The 24,822-nt window shown below is 39.9% G+C and overlaps 1 protein-coding gene across 12 annotated transcripts in view; it reads right to left on the minus strand.

The window, feature by feature from the left end:
• Positions 1-24,822, minus strand: part of GRIP1 (glutamate receptor interacting protein 1) — a 716,930-nt gene that overhangs the window by 310,132 nt on the left and 381,976 nt on the right. The window contains exon 1 of one of the 12 annotated variants that reach the window (XM_055238445.2): positions 2,000-2,333. The exons of 8 other annotated variants lie outside the window; for them this stretch is intronic. In XM_055238445.2, the coding sequence (XP_055094420.1) occupies positions 2,000-2,054 (55 nt within the window). In that variant the 5' untranslated portion in view covers positions 2,055-2,333. Of the gene's footprint in view, positions 1-1,999; positions 2,334-24,822 lie in introns of those variants that run through there. 3 more of the 12 variants (XM_055238453.2, XM_055238446.2, XM_055238454.2) reach the window with 3 other exon arrangements.

Here is a 24,822-nt window from a genome sequence, read left to right on the forward strand (position 1 = left end):
AAGTATGGGTGGGGTGCTAGAACTCAATGAATCCACTTTCGAACAAGAAGCATGGGTGGAACTTGAACGTTGTTGGACAAGACTGAAGTAGATGGCAAGGCAAGTACCGTGTTACTCAGGTACATTCTTGTAAGTATTTGGACAGCCAGTTAAACACAAAGAAGAGCCCAATTATGGCAAATTGATTCTGCATAGAGATTTTATTTTAATCATCAACTGACAGTCTTAAGTTAAATACCAAATAGAGCAGATATAAAGATTTTGGAAAAAAGTATGAGGTAGCAACTCCAAAGCAGTTATCAATACTTTCCTCAATTATCTAGATTTTTAGCGACTCTCTTAGTAAACACTTAAATCTCCTTTCAACGCAGGAGATCAATGCTTCCATAAAATTCAGAAAACTGAGAAAGTTAAAAATATTTGTAAGAACTATAAATTGCTTGGGTTCACTCTCTTCCTTGTATGTAGGACTTATAAAAGAACTGCTATAGATGAATAGAAAATACTGATTGTTTCACGTTTATGATGTAAGAAGACCATCAACTTCACAATATCAAGATAAGTAAATGCCAAAATCGGGTCAGAAAAGAACTTTTCAGAATAAGGGCCTGCCTTTAAAAGTCTTAGCCAAAACCGCAACAGAAAGGATAGTCTCTTAGTTGTGATTTATAAACAGAAATTGTACCTTTGTACCAACTGTAGAGGATAAAGTCAAAACAGAATTTACAGCCTCCTGCTAACAGCCTAATTTAAAATGTATAATCTTCCCTATATTTCCCCCAAAAGTACCTTTTAAAGGACTCACTCTGCTATCCAAACAACTTGCAAATGCATTCGGTAAGTTGGTCTATAGTATTTATTCTCTTTCCTGTTATTGACTCAAGATATATTTCTCACTATTTGCTTTGTGCTCATTCTTCTGCCAAATAAAATATTAATTGCATTTTTAGCTGCACTGCTGGTAATCAAAGAACTCTGATATGTCAAGCTAAACTGATAGAAATAGCATCCATTAACATATTTATAGGTTCAGAGCTACTAGAACATAATTATATCCATTAATTACTCAACAGTACTCTATATTACAGGCTGAAAAAGGAAGGCATTTGCAACTAAATACTTTTACTCAGAATGAAGTTTTTTTTAAATAATAGATTTTCTCTAAGGAAGGTTCTATCTAAAGGAAATAAGGCAAGAGAATTCATATATCTATATGGACACAAGGCAGGATTTTTAAGGCGTCCATTTACTAACTTTGCAATAGGATGCTCACAAAGTAAATGAGATGGCACATCCAGAATGGTTTCAAATAAAATAATACCTTAAATATTACAGAGGAATTTAATTACTATTTTAGAGTTCTAAGAGTGACAATCTGAAGCTGGTAATTCTTGATGATAAGATTCCGAGCAATGATTTTTACTTTCAAATAAACTTCTAATATTACATAGGACCAAAGCATTTGGAATTACATACTTTTCTGAACATGCAATGCTAACACATAAAGAAATTAAAGCTGTCTAGGGAAAAAGCTCTTAAGATGTTGGAAAGTAATAGAACAAACAATTATTCTGTGGATCCACCAGCTGTGCGAGTCCAGAATCTGCCAGCTGCATGTAGTATATGTATCATAGTAAGGACAGTAACACACACTTGACTCCTCTTGACCAGTTAATCGCATGCAAAACGACGGTTTCCCACAATAACTTCAGCACCGGACTCAAACATATTCTCTTTTCAGCAAAGAATGAAGTCATTAAAAAAAAAAAAAATCACACAAGCTGCTTTCATGATTTCAGCACGAACACATCCAGGATGTAAGGACAGAAAGCAAAGCCGAGTCTACCTGTACATATGTATCTATACATATTTCACTGAGTTCTTTGTTGCCTGACAATAAATTGTAAAGGCAGTCATATTTGAAAGTAAAAACCATTAAACTGTGTTTATAGGATACTGCAACAGACTCGCTGAGGGAATAACAAGGAAAGCACGATACCTTTAGTAAGTCGCCTCAGAATTTGACAACGGCATTTAAAAGAGACAGCTATCATTCTTGCTCACTGCTTTCTGTGGCAAAGTGTATTCAAGGCTCTCTGCTCTGGTGGCTGCAGCAGTAGCAGCATATGAATTCCTTGCGCACATACCAGGAGAAAGGTAGTCCCAGTGGGGAGTGACAAAGCTTAATTCCTCTTGGCTGATGCAGAGGTCCGCTACATGTCATCTGGCAAATCTGTGTCATTCACTACTACCACCACCCCTGCCCGCCACAGCCTCCTCCCCTTCACAATCACAATGGCTTAGAAAGTAACGCCGTTTCGATAGCAACAAAGCACCAAATTGTATAAAGCAGGGATGACGCTGGGAGAGGAGCCATTCCATAAATCTAACGCTAAGCACTGAGCAGTGCATTCTGTTTAAGGCAAAAGGCCATGTATCCAGTCAGTTCAGCCTCCATCAGCCCCTTTCCTTCTCAGCATCAAGTCAGTGTCCTTTATATGTCTCATTTAATGGGAAATGCAAGTGAAATGCTTACACTCTTACTTTAGGAAGAAATGCATGGGTCATATACTATGTTCTTTAAACAACAACCAAAAAAAGGAAAGAAAAAGAGGGAGAGCCGTTTATATTTGGGATTGAGGAAAGAATCATAGTTTTGCCTATTGCAGGGAAGCAGCTCTAGGACAGAGATCTCTTTGGTACTTCCTGAACCTATGAGAGTTAAGGCAGTGTATGTTTATAGAGGGAATACAAGAAAGGGTTTGGGCTAGGCAGACAATCAGGCAGATGGAGTCCCAGCCCCTTTAATCACCCTTCCAAAAAAGGACTTGGCTGGAAAGCAACACAGTCAAGACTGTTTCTAAAGATACCAGAAATAAAAGCAAACAAGGCCAAGTATTTCTATTTTTAATATACTTTATTATACTATTTCCCAAACAACCGTCCCCCAAACCATTCTTCTCATTATGCAAATAAAGCAGTCTTGCGACATAGCAGATATTTGTGAGTATCTGCTCCAATGGAGTGAAGAGCAAATTAACAAACCCTTCACAATCCATTCACAAAGTGACAAGAAGGCGGAGTACACCTCCTCATCTGCCAGCAGCAGCCTGCTTACCATATAGTCAATACAAACTAACATTTGGTAGGGATATTTAATCAAAATCCAGAATTCTCCCACAGGAGTTAACATAAACATTCAGGACAAAAAAATTAGACAGTTGGCCAGGAAGTTTAAGTAAAAAAAAAAATCAATTAGTAAAAATGAAAAGATATACCACTGTCTAAACTATTTGATTAATATTTCTAGGACTTTATGAATTATTCACACGGTTTTATTCTCTACTCTTCAGGCTGTGAAAAACCTTTCAAGCTGGTTTCTAAAATAACTTCCAATATTCCAAATTTAGTGGTAAAACTTTCTCTTCTTCATTCATAAATTCAATATGAACTCAAACAATTTCAATCCACTGCTATTGAAATGCATATGCTGTGTATTTTGAGTCCAATAGAAAAATAATTTGTGTGTGAAAAACATCTGAATATCATAAGCATCTACTTTAAAGGTTTTTGAAAAGAACAGAATTCTTTTACCAAGGATGGTCTAGCTAAAGCAACCACTAATCAATAGAAAATACTATATTAAATGGACTGCAGTGCAAAATCAAATTTTTATAATTGTTCCGATTAGCATAAGTCTTTCTTTGAATTTCAACCCATATTATGTTCATCTCTATTAGGTTATCCCTAGAAATAGTTTAGCCTCCTTGATATATTTTTTTGCTTTAAATAGAAATATACCTTAGTACTAGAGAATTGAGTTATTAGCTAAAGTGAGATAAATACTTACAGTTAGCTCTTTCAAAGATTCTTCTCCAAATCTAACATATTTCCTAAAATCCAGGCACTCAGAATACGCAGCTTTCAATTCCTATTAGTAGAATCTTGCCTGTGGAACACCACCACCCCCACCCAGTCTATTCAAATACAACTCAAAACCATACAGGAATCTCTTGCCCTCTGCTATTGCGCAGACTCAGATCCAGTTTGCTTTTTCCTTATGACTAAAATGATGAAATACTTTCCTCTTTTCCTAACATGCTTATTTATTTATTTTTTTTAAAGCTCTGTCCTCTGGTCCCAAGAAAGGTCTTCAGAACTACTAAAATGTCCTATTTCTTTGGCAGGGGAAATAACCGATCATGGAGCTCTTTGAAAGGTTTCTGAGAGCCCAAACTAGGGGATTTTTTTTTCTCTCTTTGAATACTGTGGCTGCCAATCCAGGTGCAGCCCCAGGAATCTTACAGAAATGGAGCCTCCTGGAGTAACTCTTTTCCAGAAAATGAAGGAATCCACCAGGTATTCCCATCTTCTTCCATTTCTGGCCTCGCTAATGCTCGGAGATTTCCCGGGGAGCCATTCCCAGGTCAACCTTCTTGCCCTAAACCCTTTGTCCTCCCTTTGCCTAATGCAAGCTTAGCCTACCATCCTTTACTCTAGCACTGGTAAAATGCCTTCCAACAATGCAAGCTTTCTATCTCAAAATGTATCGACCTGTAGGATGAAGGTCTCAAATGGCCAAGGCAACTGGTGGAATTTGGACCACAGGCTCCTAACATGAGCTACCACAAGGCAGAGTGACCTACATTTCTTGGCTACCAGATCAATGCAAGCATGTGTCTTTGGGACCTGTCATGAACTTGTTAATTATGGTGGCTCAGCTGTCTAGATCGTTCAAACTTTACAACATGCTCTGTGAGGTCACCAAGTAGGGGCTATGGAAAAAGAAGGCAGGTAAAATTGTACAAAATATAGATTTGATTAAGCTCCAATGTGATCTGAAGAAGAGTGAGTGAGCTAGTTCAAGAGGTTTACCCCTCTTAAAAGCACAAACACCTCAATAAATGAAAACATGGGTTTGCTGGATTCAGGGCAGACTAGTCCCTTAAGATGATAATTCTTATTTCAGGGTTTCTTTAAAACATTAGTTTTGCTAAGGTGTAATACAAGTGTACCATGTTTACATATAATTTAATAAATTAGAAAGCACTTTCACACATAATGTATCGTGGAGCGACTCTGTTATAGGTTTTTGACGTAGAAAAGGAAAACTGGTTTCAGAGAAGGTGTTTTTCATCAAAGTCATTCAGCTAGTAAGTGGTAAAGAACAGGAAAGAACCACAGCTTCTCACCCCTGGCTAATCATTCTTTCTCCTCTTCTTTTTTACTGCTTCCTTGCCACCAATACAAAATGTGATCTAGTTTACAGGGAGACAAATTCAATTAACAAAGTACCTTTAAGTGTAGTTATCTTTTGACAGAGGGCAAAACTAGTGCCTATCACCTTCTCCCCTCTGAAGCACAGCACATGGTTCTAGGACCACCCTGACCAGAAGGAACCAGAAACAGGTGACAGTTAAGACAGGTACTGTCTGGTGAAAGACCCTTATGTATCAAGTGTTTACCAGGAATCCCCTCTTGCTGTGTGGTTCGCCCATCATGACTGGTCTGTGTCATGCTGGTTTTGAAATATTTGGAATATCGCCTCCATTGACAATATGGTGCTAATTTTATCATAAGAAGGGGGTGGGTTGTGGTGTATGGACAAACAAAACCTTAAGATTGGCTCAAAGATTCCAATATATTCTCAAAACCAAAGCATTCCACAGCTTCATCAGCGGGTGGCACACATAGCCCCATAATCTTATTCTAATTTTCTCATTTCCTTGATTCTCTGCCATTGTATTTATTCTTTTATATAACATCTCCATCCCAAAAATAAATAGTGCTGTTTGGAGGTTCTTCTGATTCTTAACAAGAAAGAATCATCATAAACCAAAAATGTTCTGCCATATACCTAAACCTGGAAATTCATTTTGCAAAAAACCAAAACAATGAGGTTAATCCCACAAATACTCAACTATTTTATATCATTAGAATCAATTTGATTAAAGTACTAAAATAATTTGCACTTTCTTCAACTTCATAAATCTTTCTGTTACAAAATACACCTGATAGATCCCATTTATTTACTTATTCATTTAACTATTACATTTCTTTTCCTTTGCATGCTGTTGCTTAAAAATGCTTAACATGCTTAGCTCACTATTTAAACAGCATGGAACATCCTGACTTGGCTAGTATTGAATATACTGATCCCCACACCCCCTACCCTGCAACCCATACACAGTTATTAAATGTTGTGCATTTCCCAAATCTTCCGGGTATTTTAAAACTCAGTGTTCTTGGAGGTCTTAAAATGTGACTCTCATCCACTTTTTCAGCTCCTTACAGACAATGTCACTGACTCATTCTTAGCTTATTATAATCGGCCATTTTTATTTCCCTTTTCAAAGATGCCAAAAGCAACCATGAGCTCAAACATGTTATAATTCTTGTGACCACTGTCTGCTACCTAGTTCAACTAGTGTGTCAACATGAGACCAAACAGTAGGGTCAGGCAAGGGAGATGTACACTGAACAGAACTTGCCAGTAATGAGCTGTCATGAAGGACTATTAAAAAAGCAAGACCCAGTTTGCTGACACAGGTTCTAAGAGTGTGAAAAGTTGGTGTAATTGCCCAAGACAGAATTTATCAGGCATTTTTTAAAGCAAATATTTTATGAGAAAACATTTTTGTAGAAGTAATGATGCCCTTTAGGAAGTGTCATTAGTACATACTCTTGCAAATCTGGGGTGATTAAAAAGCACTTAGTAGCTCAGGGCCTCTGGTGTGTTGTGATATAAAAGGGTGGGTATAATGCACACTTCATGCGTTATTTGCTTATCTAGGCAGGGTTCTGATGCCCATAACAGTGCCAAGGAAAGAAGGTTGCCTCCACTGAACATGAGGAGGCCAGGAACGCTCCTGTGAAGGTAACAACCTTAGAAATTCATCAGCTAAAAGCATCTGGTGGAAAATGTTAAAGATAGAATATGTAGAAATTGAGAAATGCTTGTAGAAGAGGAAAAATCTACCAAAAATAATCCTCCTAAGAGCCTGGGTATGTCCAACTGTTTATGCAGGCATTATGTAGGAGAGAATGGTGTAATGGACAAAAGCACGGCTTCGAATCAAATTGCCTGACTTTGAATCTTGCTTTTGCCACTAAATGGCTGCGTGACCTTGGGCAAGTTTCATAACCTTTCTGTTCTTCATTTGCAAAACAGTAAAAATCATTTCTAGGCTTGTTTGAATGGTAAACTGAGTTTATCTGTGTAACGTGCCTAGGACAGAGAGCAGTAACAGCTTTTATTAGCCACTTTGTGTTTGGTAGGAAATACAATTGTACAATTTGACACTTGCTTACAGAACCCAGACTCTTCCTTAAATTAGCTCCATGTGATTAGTATGGATTGGTTTGGTCAGAGAAATCGTAAGCAGGTGGAATTGGGATTAACAAGTAAAACGCACCCTTTTCCACAACATTTTCTGTGACTACAATGGCACGAAGCAGTTTCCCTTCTTTGACTCCTGCAACCTCTTCCTGCTCTCATGCCTCTTCTTTCTCTGCCCTTAAATGTTGAATTTCCCCAAGCTCTGTCACAGCATGTTGGTCACCTTCTTCAGCATTTTATCCTCTCCTAGGGCTCCAGCAATGACTTCTCTGCTTTGACTCCCAAATCTCAACTGTCAGCCCAAATTTGCTCCCTCATTTAAAACTCCCTTCCCCTGGCAGGGGACGGTGGCTCATACCTGTAATGCCAGCACTTTGGGAGGCCGAGGTGGGCAGATCACTTGAGGTCAGGAGTTCAAGACCAGTCTGGCCAACATGGTGAAACCCTGTGTCTACTAAAAACACAAAAATTAGCCAGGCATGGTGGTGCACACCTGTAATCCCAGCTACTCAGGAGGCTGAGGCAGGAGAATCACTTGAACCCAAGAGGCGGAGGTTGCAGTGAGCTGAGATCCCACCACTGCACTCTAGCCTGGATGACAAAGCAAGGCTGTTGAAATGAAATGGAACGAAACGAAACGAAACAAAACCACCTTCTCTCATCCTTGAGTCCAACATCTGTGGGCAGCCTTCATGACCATCTCCAACCAGATTTGAACTGAATCAAGCTCCATTTTCTCCCCAGTAGGATGCACGTTCCTCTTCCATGAGCTCACTGCACCATTACTCTCTTTCTCAAGCTCACCTTTAAAACGCCTCTTAATATACTCCCACCTGACTGCCAGCATCCTAGTCCAGACCTTCACAGTTACTGTGCACAGTTTTCTCCTACAGACCTTTACTGATTACCTTGTTCTAGGCACTGAGGTTCTGGGCCCCACACACGGGTTCTTCCTCCTAACTCATCCCAGAATCAATGACCAACACTTGCTTTTATTTGTATGAATGTCTGGGTAGTTCTTTGCGGGCAGGGGAAGTATTACTTTTCAAATTTTGTAGGGCTAGTCAAATTTTGTTCTTTTTTTAAGGGCTAAATTAATAAGTACTTTAATATAAATAATCTCATGGATTTAGGATATCATACGGCTGAGTTATGTCAGATACTTTGACCAACAATTTGCAGATAAAAGCACATTATTTGAATAATAAAGAAAAGTAGAAACCCAATAGGGAGAGGTTCTATATTTATCCAAATTAAAAAGATGAATTTTCAATACATAGACTAAAACTGTCTTAAAAGAACATTCATTTTCCACACTCCCAGGATATAGTGGTGTTGGGCTTATGTGCTGCTAGGAAGGAAAGAAACACAGCTACTTCAAAAATCCAACCCCAACCATAAGGAGTAGTGATGGGTGCACAGCAGCTAGGTTAGATTGAGGGAAGAAATTAGATTTCTAAAACAGGTTGGATGAAGTAGTTTATTGACAGTACTCCCGCCATACCCAGCTTATCACCCTTTCTTGTTTTTATTTTATTCTTATATCACTAATCACCATCTAACACACTACCTATTTAAATTATTTTTTCTGTTTATTGTCTGCTGCTCCCTGCCCATGGCTTTTTTTAAAACTGAGGGCAGGATTTTTTGGTCTATTTTGTTCATTGTTTAGAACAGTACCTAGCACGTAGCGCCAATGTTCAATAAACTTCTGTCGAATAAATAAATGTGAAAGGATTTCCCTTCTAGTGGATTTCTTTTATATGCAATACTGTTTGTAAAGCTCTTATGGAAAAGAGGATGCTCATAAATTACTTTAAGAAAACAACAATAGCTCTGCCACTTTAAGAGAAAATTCTTCCAAATAACATGATTCTTGAATGTTACCTGTCTGCAGAGGAGAAAAAGGAAAAGGGATGTGTTCTGTGCCCACCTTTCCAGAGCACACCTCAGATTCATTTCTGGTGCTTCTGACAAGATCACAAGGACCCTGTTGTTCACCAAATATGAAGAAACATACAGCCCAGCTAGTTGTTCACTGAAGTCAGAGGCAGCAAGAGCAACAAAGAAAAAGGCAAACTAAAGATGCTAAAATTAAAAATTTGTCTTGGCTCTGTGTATGAAGGAAGTATCAAATACACATTCATCCTGATAGTAGATTCTGGTCTAACATGCATAATTATAGCCTGTCAAGGACATAATGTATCTCTAAAGGAATTCATGTGTCCGTTTTTGGAAGCTCTAGTAATACATTGCTAAAAACTCTGTAATTCCATCTTCAACAGGGCTTTGTACTATAACAACCTCCAAACTAACCTTCTTGCTGTTCCAGCTGCTATTTTGATGACTTTCTTTTTGTAGTATAGGAAGGAGTTAAGTTTTCCATATTAAGAATGCATATATTAAAAACAAACTACAAGGCCAGGCACAGTGGCTCACACCTCAGCACTTTGGGAGCCTGAGGCAGGAGGATCACTCGAGCCCAGGAGTTTGAAACCAACATGAGCAATATAGTGAGACCTTGTCTCTACAAAAATATTTTAATACTCAGCAGGCTCATGTGATGGCACACATCTGTGGTCCCAGCTACTCAGGAGGCAGAGGTGGGAGGACTGCTTGAGCCCAGGAGGTTGAGCTGTAGTGAACCATGATTGTGCCACCGCACTCCAGCCTGGGTGAGACAGCAAGACCCTATCTCAAAAAAACAAAACAAAACAAACAAACAAAAACAAAAAAAAACCCACTACAATAAAGCCTCCTCAATTATAAGACACGTTACTCCTTCAAATAAAACTGTACTGACAATATTTTAAGGTATCCTATCGAGTATATATTGACATAATTATCTTTTCCAATACAATGAAGTGGAAAAACTCTATCACCCCTTCAAGCAATGTGTACTATGAGTCACCAAAACACATGCAATTAGGTGACAAATACTAACACCTAGAATATTTTAATCAAATATCACTAACTGTAATAATGGTGGAAAGTAAGGAAAAGGGAAATTAAACATGGGAAATAGGATGGTAGAGTTGAAAGATGTCTAAGGAGTCAGAAGCCTCAGGTTAAAATTCTAATGCAGTTACATACTGGCTGTTTCATCTTGGGTAAAAGTGACTGAGCACATCCCTTATGCCCGCCACCATGATGGGCCCTGGATGTAAAAAGGTGAAAAAAAATACAATTCCTTTGCTGGAAAAGTATATTCACAGGGAAAGTTCTAACTCACAATACTAAACATGTAGTTCTAAATTTTAACTTATAAGCTACAGAACCCATTTATACAAAAGGTCAATTAATCCACATGAATTGCTCATGCTTAAACAGCATCAAGGGCTCCTTCCTCTTCAGGGAATAATAACACCTTAATTTTATCTTGCAGACCTACTCTCGGTCCATGTGGTGTGCATGGAGCTGGCACTCCCCTACCTCTACCTCTCCAGGAATGGGTATCAAGGCTGACTAAGTGGAACATACAATCCCTTAGTCGCAGGGACTGGTCCAGAAATAGGCAGTCACACAAGCCATGCTAATGAGATGTAATCCCAGAACTTTTGTTAGAACTACTGCAAAGAAGATAGTCTGCATTCCACTGGGAATGGTAGGCTATGTACTTGGAGTTGCTATCTTATCACCACATGGGAAAAGCTGACTTTGAATCATATCAAGACAGAGGAAAATAGAGCCAAGGGATGGAGAGTGACATATTCCTGGAGATGCCACTGGAACATCCGGATTCATCCATTTCTAAATCCCTAATACACCGGACTTAGTTACTTGGGTCAATATGGTCTCCATTTTGCTAATTTAGTTTGAGTTGGATTTCTGTCACTTGGGATCAAAGAGTCTTGTCTAATACTTTTTTTTTTTAAGCTTTAGATTCTTGATCTGTAAAATAAGGCAGTTGTGTCTCTAAAATTCCTTACAGTTCTACCATTCTATTACAGTACTGAATTTACCAATTTTACTGGGTTGCTGTGATGATCAAATTAGATAATAAATAAGAAAGCACTTTGTCAATTTTCAAGTGCTTTACAAAGAGTAGGAATGGCTATGAAAATAATATTCAAATATATGTGTATTTGTGTGTATACTGAAAAATTAGGAGGCTCCAGAGTCCATTCCAGTTGTAATACAGTTATATAAGAAGCATAGACTCAGAAAACAAGAAAGAAAAAGGTCTCACTCTTGTGCTTCTCTCTTAGGAAATTCACATTTTACCAAATCTCAGAGGTTTCTGCTCACCATATCTTGTCTTCCTAAGTTCATTACCAAAACCCAGAAGGGCCCTTTTCTTTCACTTAAAAAAATAGTGCCTATTATTTTCCACTTTATTTCCATAAAAATGACATTAAAGTCCTCCTTGGGGATGTTTTGCAAACACTTTCAATCACCAATCACTGACTCTGAAAAAAAAAAAAAAAAAAGGCAAGGCATTTTATTTTCCTTCAAAGGAGGAAACAAACCTCTAATAATGTCTAAAGGGGAAAAGGAGCTCTATAAAAATGGACGCAGTGAAAAACAAGGGAAAAGATAAAAGAAGTCAGGGTTGAAGGACATTCTTCACTGGGTCTCTTCCTCTCATCAGGCACCTTCGTAACATCCAGGTGCATAAGCCCCCTGCAATCTAGCAAGTACACCTTCCCTCTCAGGTCTGCACAGCTGCACAGTCAGGCAAGCAGCTACTAGAGGGCAGCAAAGGATCAGAAATGGGAGTGCAGGGCTCAGGTAGGCTGGCTGGGAACTGACCAGATGACCAAATTGAGTCCAGATACTTGAAGACAATCTTGGTCCAGTTTCCCATCAAAAGACAGGAAGGATCATGGGATCCCTCTAAGTTCTTAGATGAGTATAACAAAGCTTGTGTTGACAGTAATCCAAAAAGTTAGCACAGTATCTGGTTACAGGAGCAGAGGCTGAGTTGTCAAGAAACCAGAGGCACATGGGAAAGCCAACGGGGAGCCGAAGTCCAGGAAAAGCAGGAGGAAGGTCAGGGGAACCTGGGTTCTGGTCAGAATTCTGGGAACCAATTAAATCAATCATTGTCATTGTCATCATGATCATCATCAACATGGCTAGCACTCACTTACTTCTCTGTGTGCTAGCCATGGCTTAAGTCTATATATACATTTCAAAAGGCATATGCAGGAGAAACATTTTTACCTAGCTTTACTGAGGTATATTTGGCATAAAATAAAAATTGTATATATTCAAGGTGTACAACATGATGATTTAATAGATATATACACTGTTAAATGACCACAATCAACTAACACATTCATCGCCACTCAGCATTGATGTGGGTGTGGTGGGGGTCATGAGGGTACTTAAGATCTACTCTCTTACCAAATTTCAAGTAAACAATACAGTATTATTAACTATAGTCACCATGCTGTACATGAGATCTCCAGAACTTATTCTTTTTGTAATTGAAAGTTCACACCCTTTGATCAACATCTCCCCATTTCCCCCACTCCCAGACCTCTGGCAGCCACCATTTTACTCTTTTATGAATTGGACATTTTAATGTATTGTAATTTTAAAATTATTTATTTTTGTTTATTTATTTTTTTTGAGACAGGGCCTCGCTTTCTTGCCCCGGCTAGAGTGCAGGGATGTGATCATGGCTTGCTGTAGCTTCAACCTCCAGGGCTCAGATGATTCTCCTGCCTCAGCCTCCCGAGTAGCTGGGACCACAGGCACATGCCATCACACATGGCTAATTTCTTCTATTTTCTGTAGAGAAGGGCTGTGCCTACGTTGCCCAGGCTGGTCTTGAACTCCTGGGCTCAAGCGATCCTCCTGCCTTGGTCTCCTAGTGTGCTAGGATTACAGGTGTGAACCACCACATCCACCCAAATTTGACTTTTTTAGATTCCACATATAAGTGAGATCATATAACATTGGTCTTTCTGTGTCTGGCTTATTTCACTTAACATAATATCCTCCAGGCTCATCTATATTGTAGTAAATGGCAGGATTTCCTTCTTTTCATTGCTGAATAATATTACACACACACACACACACACACACACACACACACACACACACACCACATACACCATATTTTCTTCATCTACTCGTTTCTTGATGGACACTTACATTGTTTCCACATATTGGCTACTGTGCAATGAACACGGTGGGTACAGGTATCTTTTCAAGATACTGATTTCATTTCTTTTGGCTATATAGCCGGAAGTGGGATTACTGGATTGTTTAGTACTATTTTTAATTTTTTAGACCAAGCACGATGGCTCATGTCTATAACCCCAGGAATCTGGGATGCCAAGTCAGGAGAACCAGTTGAGCTCAGGAGTTTATGACCAGCCTAAGCAACACAGCGAGACCTTGTCTCTAATAAAAATAAAAAAAAATTTTTTGAAAAATTAACCAAGCATTGTGGTGTGTGCCTGTAGTCCCAGGTACTCGGGAGGCTAAAGCAGGAGGATTGCTTGAGCCCAGGAGTTTGAAGCTGCAGTGAGCTATGATCCGGCCACTGCAGTCCAGCCTGGGCAATAGAGAAAGACCCAGTGCCAAAAACAAAACAAAACAAAACAAAACAAAACAACCTCCATACTGTTTTCCATAATGGTTGCACTAATTTACATTTCCAACAACAGTGTAAATAGGTTCCCTGTTCTCCATGCTAGCCAGCTATGCTATTTGCTCAACCCAAGAAATACAAGAATTAGCCAAGGGTAATTTTCATTTTATGAGATTTTTGCTTCACACTTTAACTTTAGAACTAACCTCCACAACTCAACTCCAGTGCAACCATCACTAAATTCAATGACCTTCTAAACCAAACCTTATTTGTCACTTCTCATAGTCAAGGTTTTTCTTTAAGGAATGCGCCTTCAGTCATTTATATCTGTGGTCCTGGCAGAAGGCAAAAGCACAGACTATTAGAAACATTGGGTTTGTTCAAGTGCTGTGATTTATCCTTAGGCTGAATAAGAAAAACTATCAAATGAATACACTAGAGGTTTCTCCCATAAAGCAAGGGGAAAAGTCTAAATATTTTATTAAAAATACAACAGGAAGAAATTTACTTTCAAGTTTTTATAAGGAATTAAAAAATACATATACTTTTCCAAAGTTAGATCCATCAACTTTTACCTTTCTTGTTATATAGATCTCTGAATGGTTCTTTTTTTTTTTTTTTTTTTTTGAGACGGAGTCTCGCTCTGTCCCCCAGGCTGGAGTGTGCAGTGACGCAATCTCGGCTCACTGCAAGCTCCGCCTCCTGGGTTCATGCCATTCTCCTGCCTCAGCCTCTCCGAGTAGCTGGGACTACAGGCGTCCGCCACCACGCCCGGCTAATTTTTTTTTTTTTGTATTTTTAGTAGAGACGGGGTTTCACCGTGGTCTCGATCTCCTGACCTCGTGATCCGCCCGCCTCGGCCTCCCACATTGCTGGGATTACAAGCGTGAGCCACTCTGAATGGTTCTTAATGGTTGCCTACGTTATCAAGCCTGGAATTCGACAATGCTCCCAGCATGCCCTTGTCCACTCATTCTTCCAAAAGTTTGGTTGTAAGTTCCAGTGGTGAATGAAAGTGTCCTCTTTACAAGCATCTTTTATTCTAAAGCTACTTTTCTTTTGCCTTTAAATCTAATACTTTATTTTTAGAAACGACATTAAAATTAGTCCCTAGGAAGAGAGTCCTTCCATAGATTCCTTCTCTTAACTTGTTTGGGTAGGGAAATGCAGGCGCTTAATTGATCAAAAGGGACTCACAGAAGGATGAACTATTTTGCAGAAGCATATGCTAATGGAAATGCACCAACCGCTAAGACCCACTGCTCACAGGAAGCATCATAAAACTGGTGAGCTGATGAAAGTGCAAAGCTATAAAGTAACAGCCAAATTTATCTTTTTTTTTTTAAAAAAAAGGTATCTTCCAAGTAGAAAATTAGAGAACCATTTGATATTATTCATGGCATATGACAGCTTTGGAGTAGATTTATACCCTGCTTTTTTTCTCCCACCTTCAGTTTTCCATTATCAATCTCTCAGCAGGGTTTGGATTTTAGCATTGGCACCAATAGACAGAATTGGAAACAAGTGCATTCTGCAAATCACTGCATGCTCCCATGTCATAATCTCAATTCTCATTCCTCAGATACAGATTCTAGGTTGCAGCTGCAGATTAAAGTCAATTCTCTAACATTACAATTGTAATTTCTCACTTATTTCAGGAATTTCAATTCTGTAACCCTGTAGGAAGTTTCACTCATGTGAGGAAGTTCAAACGAAACAGAAATTTGAGTGGAGAATTAAGCTATCCCTTCCTTTTTTGGCACTGCGTCTACATGGCATCTTACAACTCTTTGATTGCTGTGATGACAGGCAGGGCCAAACTAGTCAGGAGACAAAAGACAAGGCCATCTATCACAATTATTTGGAAATTTCATCTAGCAAAGGATTTATGATCTGTTCATTTCAGAGATTTTTAAAAAAAACAAAGATTGAATAAAGTATGTCTGATGATACATGAAAATGAGATGGATTTTACAGAAGACCTGGGGCTGACTGCATTTGGTCAGAAGTGCCACATCGTCATGCCAGAGAGGAGGGGATTTGTCTGGGACCACTGAGCACCACAGTTGAGAGTTATCTGAAAAGCAACCAGTACCCAGAGTATCCCAGAGGCAGTCAGGACAGCATAGTGATAAGAGTGTGGGCTCTGGGACCAGACTGCCTGGGTTTGAATCTAGGAAATGAGCTACGACTAGTTACTAAATATTCCTGTGCCTCAGTTACTCTAGCTACTCATAGGATTGTTACAGAATTATTTCATGTGTCATGACTTGTGCTGAGGAGTCCTGACCTAGAACAGTACCTAACATAAAACAAATGCTGGAAACCACTGTAACCTAACTTCATAGGGTGTTGAGAATGTTACAGGAGTTATGAATAAAGTGTTTAGGATAGTGTTTGATACATAAAAAGTGCTAGGGTGTTAGTCATTATTACTATGAATGTTGTTATAATAGTAACCAATAATTAGTAGTACCAGAGTTCCTTAACATAGTGTGTCCCAAGAGAGCCAGGTCATGAGCTTATGAACGACAGGGTGATGTCTAAACTCAGGCTATCAAACTGGCAGCTCCAGGGCCACACATGACCTGTAAGTACGCTTGTTTTGCCTGAGCTATGTTTAGAAATGTTTTAAATTATTTGCGCACTTCAGAAATGTCTATAGTTTATTTAAAGTTATGGGTTTGTGGATTCTCTTTAAAAATCAAGAGCTCATTTCACATTGAGCCTGCATTCCTGCATGCAACTCTCAGCTGGGGCTGGACAATGGTGGCCTCTTTGGATATTTGGGGCACACATTCTAGGGTGTACTAGGGTACTAGGGTGTACTAGGGAACTAGGGTTCCTTCATTCACTGTTATCTGCCTGGCCCTTGTAGGCACTTGAGTTTGCTGTCCTTCTCCCTTGAATCTATTTTAGGCCTTCTGGGGTGATATGCTCTCAGATAGAATTTTTTTTTAACACATTCTGGGCCCATCTGAGACTATGATTTTACTGGAGCTCTCCCCAGTAAAATGCACACAAATTTATATGCTCACATGACAATTTCAAGTGGACCACGGACTCCCTAAAGCCCCCTCATGAAAAAACTTCCTGTTTTAAGGATTTATTCATGGACAAGAAAATTCCATTAATCCTCATTCTTCATTAGATCACTATTGTATCTCACATTGTTACAAGGTGAATCCCAAGATTTTAAAATAGAAACTATACAGATACATAAAATGAAGGACTATGCTCAAGAAGAGTAAATCCTTTGATTGCACTCAAATTTGGCATCTTTATAACAAAACAGCATACCAACTTGCTATCTAATTTCACCTCCTAAACACTTCTGAATTCTGCTACCTCTTCTCCAGATTTCTTAGCACTCTCAGGGCCACTGCCAGCCCAGACGGTACTATTATGAGCATCAGAAAAAGCATCTCTTCCTCAAGATATTTTACTGCCATCTGATGGGGAAAATGTGTCATACTAACTACATAGATTCATCACGTCTAAGATGAGAATGCCACATACTAGACGGGGGTCCTTGAGGAGTGCACGCCTGCAGAACAGTTTCCAGCATGATTTGAGTCGTGAGCATCCCTGACATGGGCTAAGCATTTCTACCTGAGGCCATTATCCAGAGGAGGCAGCAGAGAGTGGCCATTAAGAGCTTTGTAGTTTGAGTTTTTAAAAAACTTTTTTATTTTGAATTACTTTTAGACTTAATGAAAAGCTGCAAAAAATGTGGAAACAGAGTTTCCACAGATCCTTTACCTCTTCCCCAACGAGATTTCATCCTATAATAATAAAAACAAGGGTTTGAATCATGATTCTGACAGGATCTTGGCAGATGGACACAGTGCCAGCTCATAGTAAATGCTCAGTACGTATTATTATATGTTGTTATCATCTGCTAGCATCACTTTCCTTAACTATAAATGAAGATAATAAAAATATCCAGTGTGAGGATTATGTTAAATTATTAGTAAAGTATTTAGCATACTGCTTGATAAACAGTAATAGTATTATTGATATTGGTGGTGATATTAACTTATTATTTCTGAGGTCTAATATTCTTCCCCAACCCACAGTCACTTAGTACACTGACATCCTGGTTTTCTAAGTATAAAATCATAAGTGATTACTATTCCTGAGATGCTTCCATATCCCAGGGAATAGATGCTGGTAACCAGTTCCCGGATTACCACAGTAGACATACCAAAGATCAGAAAATACCCAGTGCCTAAGGGCACAGCTAGTTCCAGGCTGAGGGTATGGCTAAGTGAGATCTCCTTTTGTGTCTTATCTGAGGTCTGACATCTCTCTGAAGCACCAAAGTCTTACTGATAATTGTTGTTGTTGTTGTTATAATTTCATAAAACAAAGGCAAATCTTTCTAAAATGAGGAAGAAAGCTTTTTATTCCCACTTCCAAATCATCTGTCTGTAACCAAGTCATAAAGACCATCAGGCTGCCAGTGCAGTACGATGTGTTAGATGTTCAACAGGAGTTCCTAGAACAGGCTCTAACTCCTCTGGGTGGAAAAGTGGGGCTGACCGTGTGTGAGGAGGAGCCTTGCTCATAGGGGGAAGACACTTTTCTCAAAGCACTCCTCAACTGCTGACCCAGCATGCAATCTAAGCTGTTTTCTTTTATGGCATCTGTTTACACAAATTCTGACCAGGTGGCAAATTCTTCCCCTCTCCTGTCAGCCACAGTATGCTGGACAGAGAACACCTGTTCCAGAATTGGACTGATTAGCCCGAGGTTGGGATACACAGCACGAGCTAGGGGCCACACGCCAGGAGATCCTGTGACTTGTCGGTGGTTGGCTCCACTCCTCCTCTTGGCTCTAGTCCATGTCTACCACTAATGGGATTGATCCATGGGCATAAATCTGAAAGCCCTTGCTAGGCATGTAGGAGGTTATCTTATCCAAAACTGTTACAGTGTTGCTGCTAGCTGAAAGCAAATGTTTCAAGCACTGGGGAGGGAACTAGAGGTATAAAATTGAGCTTGATGATCTTCGTTTTTAAGGAGCTTCTTGGGGAGGGCATTGGTAAAAGTGACAGAATGGAATAAAAATATCATTTAATGAATATCTTTTTCTGCAATGTCATTTACATATGCAGGGTATCTTTAAACAGGTAACAATAATTCAGTAGAATATCAGCTTTATTGATACTATCAGTAGGATGTGTGGACGCAAAAGGGAGAGAACAAATTAGTGAGAAGAATGGATAAATGAGGCAGTGGGAAAGGTTCACAGAGGAGGTGGGACTGGAGGTGGATTGTGAAGGATAACTAAGAGTCTGTCCATGGTGGAGCAGGCAATATTCCAGGAGAAGAAAGAGCTGGTAGCATGGGGCAAATGGGAATGAAGCTTGAAAGAAAATGAAAGAACTAAATGAAGAGGGGAAGAGAGAATCAAATCACAATATAGGCATAAAATGGAATAAGCTAAAGATTAGCAAAATTACTATTATCTCAAAACCCCATTTTTTTTAAAGGACAACTCATAACACTTCCCAGCTGTGCCACTCTTTAGGGTACTTTCACATCCCAAGAATGGTCCTTTGACCGAGGAGACATACAGAAACACAAGTCAACCTATTCATTTCTCTCAATCTACAGTAAACTCTAGCTCTGCACGCTCCTTGTCATTTGAAGAATTTGATTCCTGATGAGTAAGTTGCTAGCCTAAAGAAAAATACCAATCTAAACATTATTAAGGACAGTGTAACAAAGAAGACATTCTACAAATTCTTTATTCCTGATAGTCATAAAGAGGCTACAAAGAGAATGAGTTAGAGAAAGGTGGAACATACTCAGCATGAAAAAGAAATTTTAAAAAGAATTACGGTTAGGCCAGGCGTGGTGGCTCTTGTCTGTAATCCCAGCACTTTGGGAGGCCGACGCGGGCGGATCACGAGGTCAGGAGATCGAGACCATCCTGGTCAACACAGTGAAACCCCATTTCTACCAAAAAAAAAAAAAAAATACAAAAAATTAGCCAGGCATGATGGCGGGCGCCTGTAGTCCCAGCTACTCAGGAGGCTGAGGCAGGAGAATGGCGTGAACCCGGCAGGCGGAGCTTGCAGTAAGCTGAGATCGCACCACTGCACTCCAGCCTGGGTGACAGAGCGAGACTCTGTCTAAAAAAAAAAAAAAAAAAAAGAGAGAATTAACTTTATACAAATTTGTGATCCAAGAGGGATGTTAGGCAGCCTGCACCTAATAGAATTTGGTAGATGTGAAAAAGTTGCTTGTTGAATAAATGACTGAATGAATGTTCTACTTCAGTGGTTTATAAACTGTGCTTCCCAGAGGTGGTTCTGGGTTCTGTAAAGCACAAAGTAATTTCTGTACAACAGTGAAGTTTCAAACTACTATGAAGATAAGTGTGATCCCAGTGCCTGACATACAGCAAGTGCTTTATAAACATTTGACAGTGAATGAATGAACAAGCAAATGTATTAAAGGATAGAGGAATGGAATAGTTTGAACTTTAACAACCATGAACAAAATGACTAAAATCTAAAGGGAAAAAAGACCAATTTTCCTTCTCTCCTGACCTATCTCAAACTCCATCCTTGCTGTAACTTATTTCATTTTGCATCAAGGGAAATATAAAAATGACAATGACCTTTCCCTCACATCAGAGAAAGGTGGAAAGAATAAATATGTTAATATGTGCAAAGCTTCCAGACTTCCTTAGCGAGAGCCACTACAGGTATTAATTTAATTATCATAAGCTTCTTGTGAAAACACAGCTGTTACACCTTAAAAAATCATTTTTGATAATATTTCAGTTATCTTCAAACAGAAGGCGGAATGGACTAGATAACCATAGGGAAATGGCCGACAACACAAATGCACCTGGCCCTCAGCTCCAGACTCACTTGGGGCTCAATTTGGGGCAGTCACACATTTAAAACTACTTTTTAAGATACTTTTAGTTTTGTGGTGAAGGGCTGAGAAGCGTGCTAACTGGCTGCACTGAGCTGAGTCAGGTGCAGGGATGAAACTGATGCCTCTTTCTCTGTCCACAGAGAGCTCCAAATCTGAACTAAATTCCAGGAGAGAAGGTGTAAGGCAGTGAAAAGCAACAGATTCGTAAGTATTTTAAGTGAGTTACTCTCTTTGTAGGAAGTTCTGGCCTTATTCAAACTACATTTCTCATGTCAATATATTAGACAGATGGCTCTAATCAGCAAATGCAAATCAAGAGCCCCTCAACAAAGCGAGTGCAACAAGAATAAGAGCGTATTGATCCTCTTGTTACCAATCTGGACCATATATCTAGATTTCTCTGTATTCTAGAACTAGAAAAAATCTTCAGTATGCAGTATTAAATACAGAAAAGCATTACGGTTATAGTATTTGTGATCCTATATTTGTAGAAAGCAATATGCTTTCTGCAATATTTAAAACAATCAGAGATTAGGAGCTTGAAAAAGAATGGAGCACATTGCTAAATGAGACTTGTGCCACCAGGTATGCAGGTTCATGAGATTTGTCTCAAAATTCTTCTCTTCAATCAATACGTATCTAGACATGAACATGCACTGAAAAGAACTAACATGTCAAAAATGTAACCAGGAGGGAACAAAGTAACTAAGATCACAACTAATTGTACTTAATTTCGAAAGAAAGTGTTTTTTACCTGTCAACTATGGGAAAACACCATTTTTTAGTATCAGGATGCCTTGTGTTTTTAAAAAATATTTGTTGAAGAGTAAAAGCTGTACCTGTGCCTGTGCCTTATTTTCATTTGCACACAGGATGTAAACACTTGAAAGTTCCACCATGAACCCACATTCTACACACGCAAGGCAGAACTTCACAAATGCTTCCCAGGACAGCTCTTTTTCAACTATTTCCTATTTGTCAGTTTGGCCACCAACCCACAAGTCTCCTAGGCTAGAAATCTTGGCAGAGTTATTTTCTCTTTTCTTGCCTTCCTCCTTCCCTGTTTCTTGTTTGTTCAGTGAAGATAATAATAGTCTGGCCCCCCACCTCCTTTGTTGGCTCTAGGGTGGTCCTCCCACCCCATCCCCTCCAGAGGTTAATATGAATCTACCTGTCTTATCTAGCTGCTCTGGAAGCCCAGTAGGTGGAAGCACCACTCATGTCCTCTACCAATGTTACCATAACAAACTTGGTTATTTCCTTCTTTGACTTTTTAAAGCACAGTTTCTGGAGTAAGAAAAACTGTTCCTACTGCATGATTGTGGGGAAACTCAGGTTTTCATAAGTGGGGAAAACAGCAGCCTCTACCCTTGCAGCGTTGTTGGGAGGCTTAAGTGACGTTCTGAGCCATGCAGCAGGCTCAGTAAATGCCAGCTGTTGCTACCATTGCCATCATCTCCTGTCTATTCTCTTCTCACGTCATCCAGCCCTCATCCACGCCCACTTCACACTAGGTTACCACATGAGTCCCACAAGCAGATACTGATGACTAAACACCATCTTTCCCTTGGAGTACTGGATGCTGGATACACAAAGATAAGGAACAGCCTTTACTCTTAAGGAGGGTAAGTCTAGTGTCCCAGACAGACATATACAGATAATTAAAAGGAAAAATGCAGTAAGTTAGTACCTGGTGGGGCTTCTGTGGTTCAGTAACTAACATTTCTTCTTTCTTATCAAAGGTCAGAAACAACAGAGAGTGATATGGCTTGGCTGTGTCCCCACCCAAATCTCATCTTGAATTGTAGCTCCCATAATTCCCACGTGTTGTGGGAGGGACCTGGTGGGAGATAATTGAACCATGGGGGCGGTTTCCCTCATACTGTTCTCATGGTAGTGAATAAGTCTCACGAGATCTGATGGTTTTATAAGGGGTTTCCCCTTTTACTCTTCCATTCACTCTTGACTGCCACCATGTAAAAGACATGACTTTGCTCCTCATTCGCCTTCTGCCATGATTGTGAAGCCTCCTCAGCTGTGTGGAACTGTGAGTTCATTAAGCCTCTTTCAGTCTTGGGAACGTCTTTATTATCAGTGTGAGAAGAGACTAATACAGAGAGGTATATAATGGAATTAGGCAGATGGCAAGCAAAATATCTCCTTTGTTACTAATAAAGCTGATATTGAAGAAAGTGGCTTAGTATGAGAGTTCAAAGGGCTGACTGGCACATCCTTACTCACAGGGACTTAAGCTGCTAATGTCACTAGCAGTGCTGAACAACCACATCTACCTGCACAAGGCCCGCCCTGTAGAATGCAGGGTGGGAAGGAGTCAACGAGTACCAGCTCCCAAAGAAAGGAAAGACGGAGGAACTGAGCATCACAAAGGAACACATTAGATACCTGAGTCCACCTCCTGGGAGGGGCAAGTCAGGGACTAGCATCAAGCAGCAAGGCAGGGAGAGCTTCTCTTCTTCTGCCCAACCATTACAGATTCAGAGTATTGTAGTAGCAGCAGAAGTGAGTATAAAACCCAGATTGTGGTGGGGGCTGGGGGAAACCAGAGAAGGAACTCCTGGGGGAGTCTCAAAGGATAAGCAAATGTTAGGAAAATAAAGTTAGAGAAAAGGGGAAAGATGTTCCAGGCAGAGGGAAAAGCATCAGTCAAGGAATGGATCTGAGGCATGGTGTGGTGTATGCTGGAGCAACAGGTGCTTTGACATTTCTGGGGTTTTACTAAAAGTTCAGCCTGGGAGTGGCAAAGCCTGAGGCCGGGGAGGTGCGCTGTGGAGCACATAGAGTGGCATGTTAGAGAGTCTGGGCTTTATCACAGGTGATGGGAACCAGTGCCAGTGTCAGCTTTTTTTTTTTTTTTAAGATTTGGGGTTTCACCACATTGCCCGAGTTGGAGTGCAGTGGCTAGTCACAGGCATCATCACAGCTCACTGCAGCTTCAAACTCCTTGGCTTAAGTGATCCTCCTGCCTCAGGCTCCTGAGTAGCTAGGACAACAGGTGCATGCCACTGTACCCAACTCAGTGAAGGCTTTTACCCAGAGACTGAATTTTAGATACACTGCTCTGGTGGCTGCTAAGGATAGGCTGGGGGCAGAATATCAAGTTAGCTTGGAGGATATTCTAGTACTGCTAGCAAGAGATGACAGGGGCCTGAACCAGGATGCTGGTGTCAGGGAGTAACAAGACAAGAGGGATTTGAGAAATATTTTGGAGGTATGACTGACAGAACTTAGGAAATGCTTTATTGCTCTCTGAGGCTTTCTGGCTCCAAGATGTCCTCTTTCCAACCCATTCTGAATCCCCCACGGCCTGCCTAAGGTCCTGCTATGGGTCAGCCACGATGCTATGTGCTTGACCTACATGTTCATCCTCAGACTAACCTCATGAGGTAGGCTAACCTCATTTATAACTCTTGTCTGGCAGAGGAAGAAGCAGGTTTAGAAAAGGGAAATCTAAGAAGACCTAGTGAGTAGAAGATTGGGTTGGAATTCATATCTAGGTAGTCTGACTCCAAAACCTGTGCAACTAATAAACACAAACCCTCCCTTTTCTACACACATCCATTATGGTCCAACTCCTCTACTAGTTTCCCCTATCACTTGAGTTCCAAAGTGTTCTTCTGGGACTCCTCTGCCTCACCTTGCCCCTTCCTCCTCTTCATAGCTGCCTCTTAGCCATTGCTTACTCTGATGCTTTTCCTTTGAGTAGCTCCAAGCTGCACAAGTACTTTAGCTCAACTACTTTAGTAGAATTACTTTAATAACACAAAAATATATTTATTTTGTCAATAGGAAATATATGTACAAGGTACAAGACATAAATAATGTAACTGGAAATATAGTAAAAAAAGTAAATCCTCTCCAAGATCCTTTCTCCAGAGGCAACTACTGTTATCAGTTTATGAAATACATCTGGAAAGATGTACAAGAAACGTACCAGAATAAATAACTGAAAGCTCTTTAGGCTGCCCATAGAAAGGCTTCTCCAACTTTTACCTTCACCACTTTTTTCCTCCTCTGG

Source organism: Symphalangus syndactylus, chromosome 13 (assembly GCF_028878055.3).
Source record: "Symphalangus syndactylus isolate Jambi chromosome 13, NHGRI_mSymSyn1-v2.1_pri, whole genome shotgun sequence".
Taxonomy (NCBI): Eukaryota; Metazoa; Chordata; class Mammalia; order Primates; family Hylobatidae; genus Symphalangus; species Symphalangus syndactylus.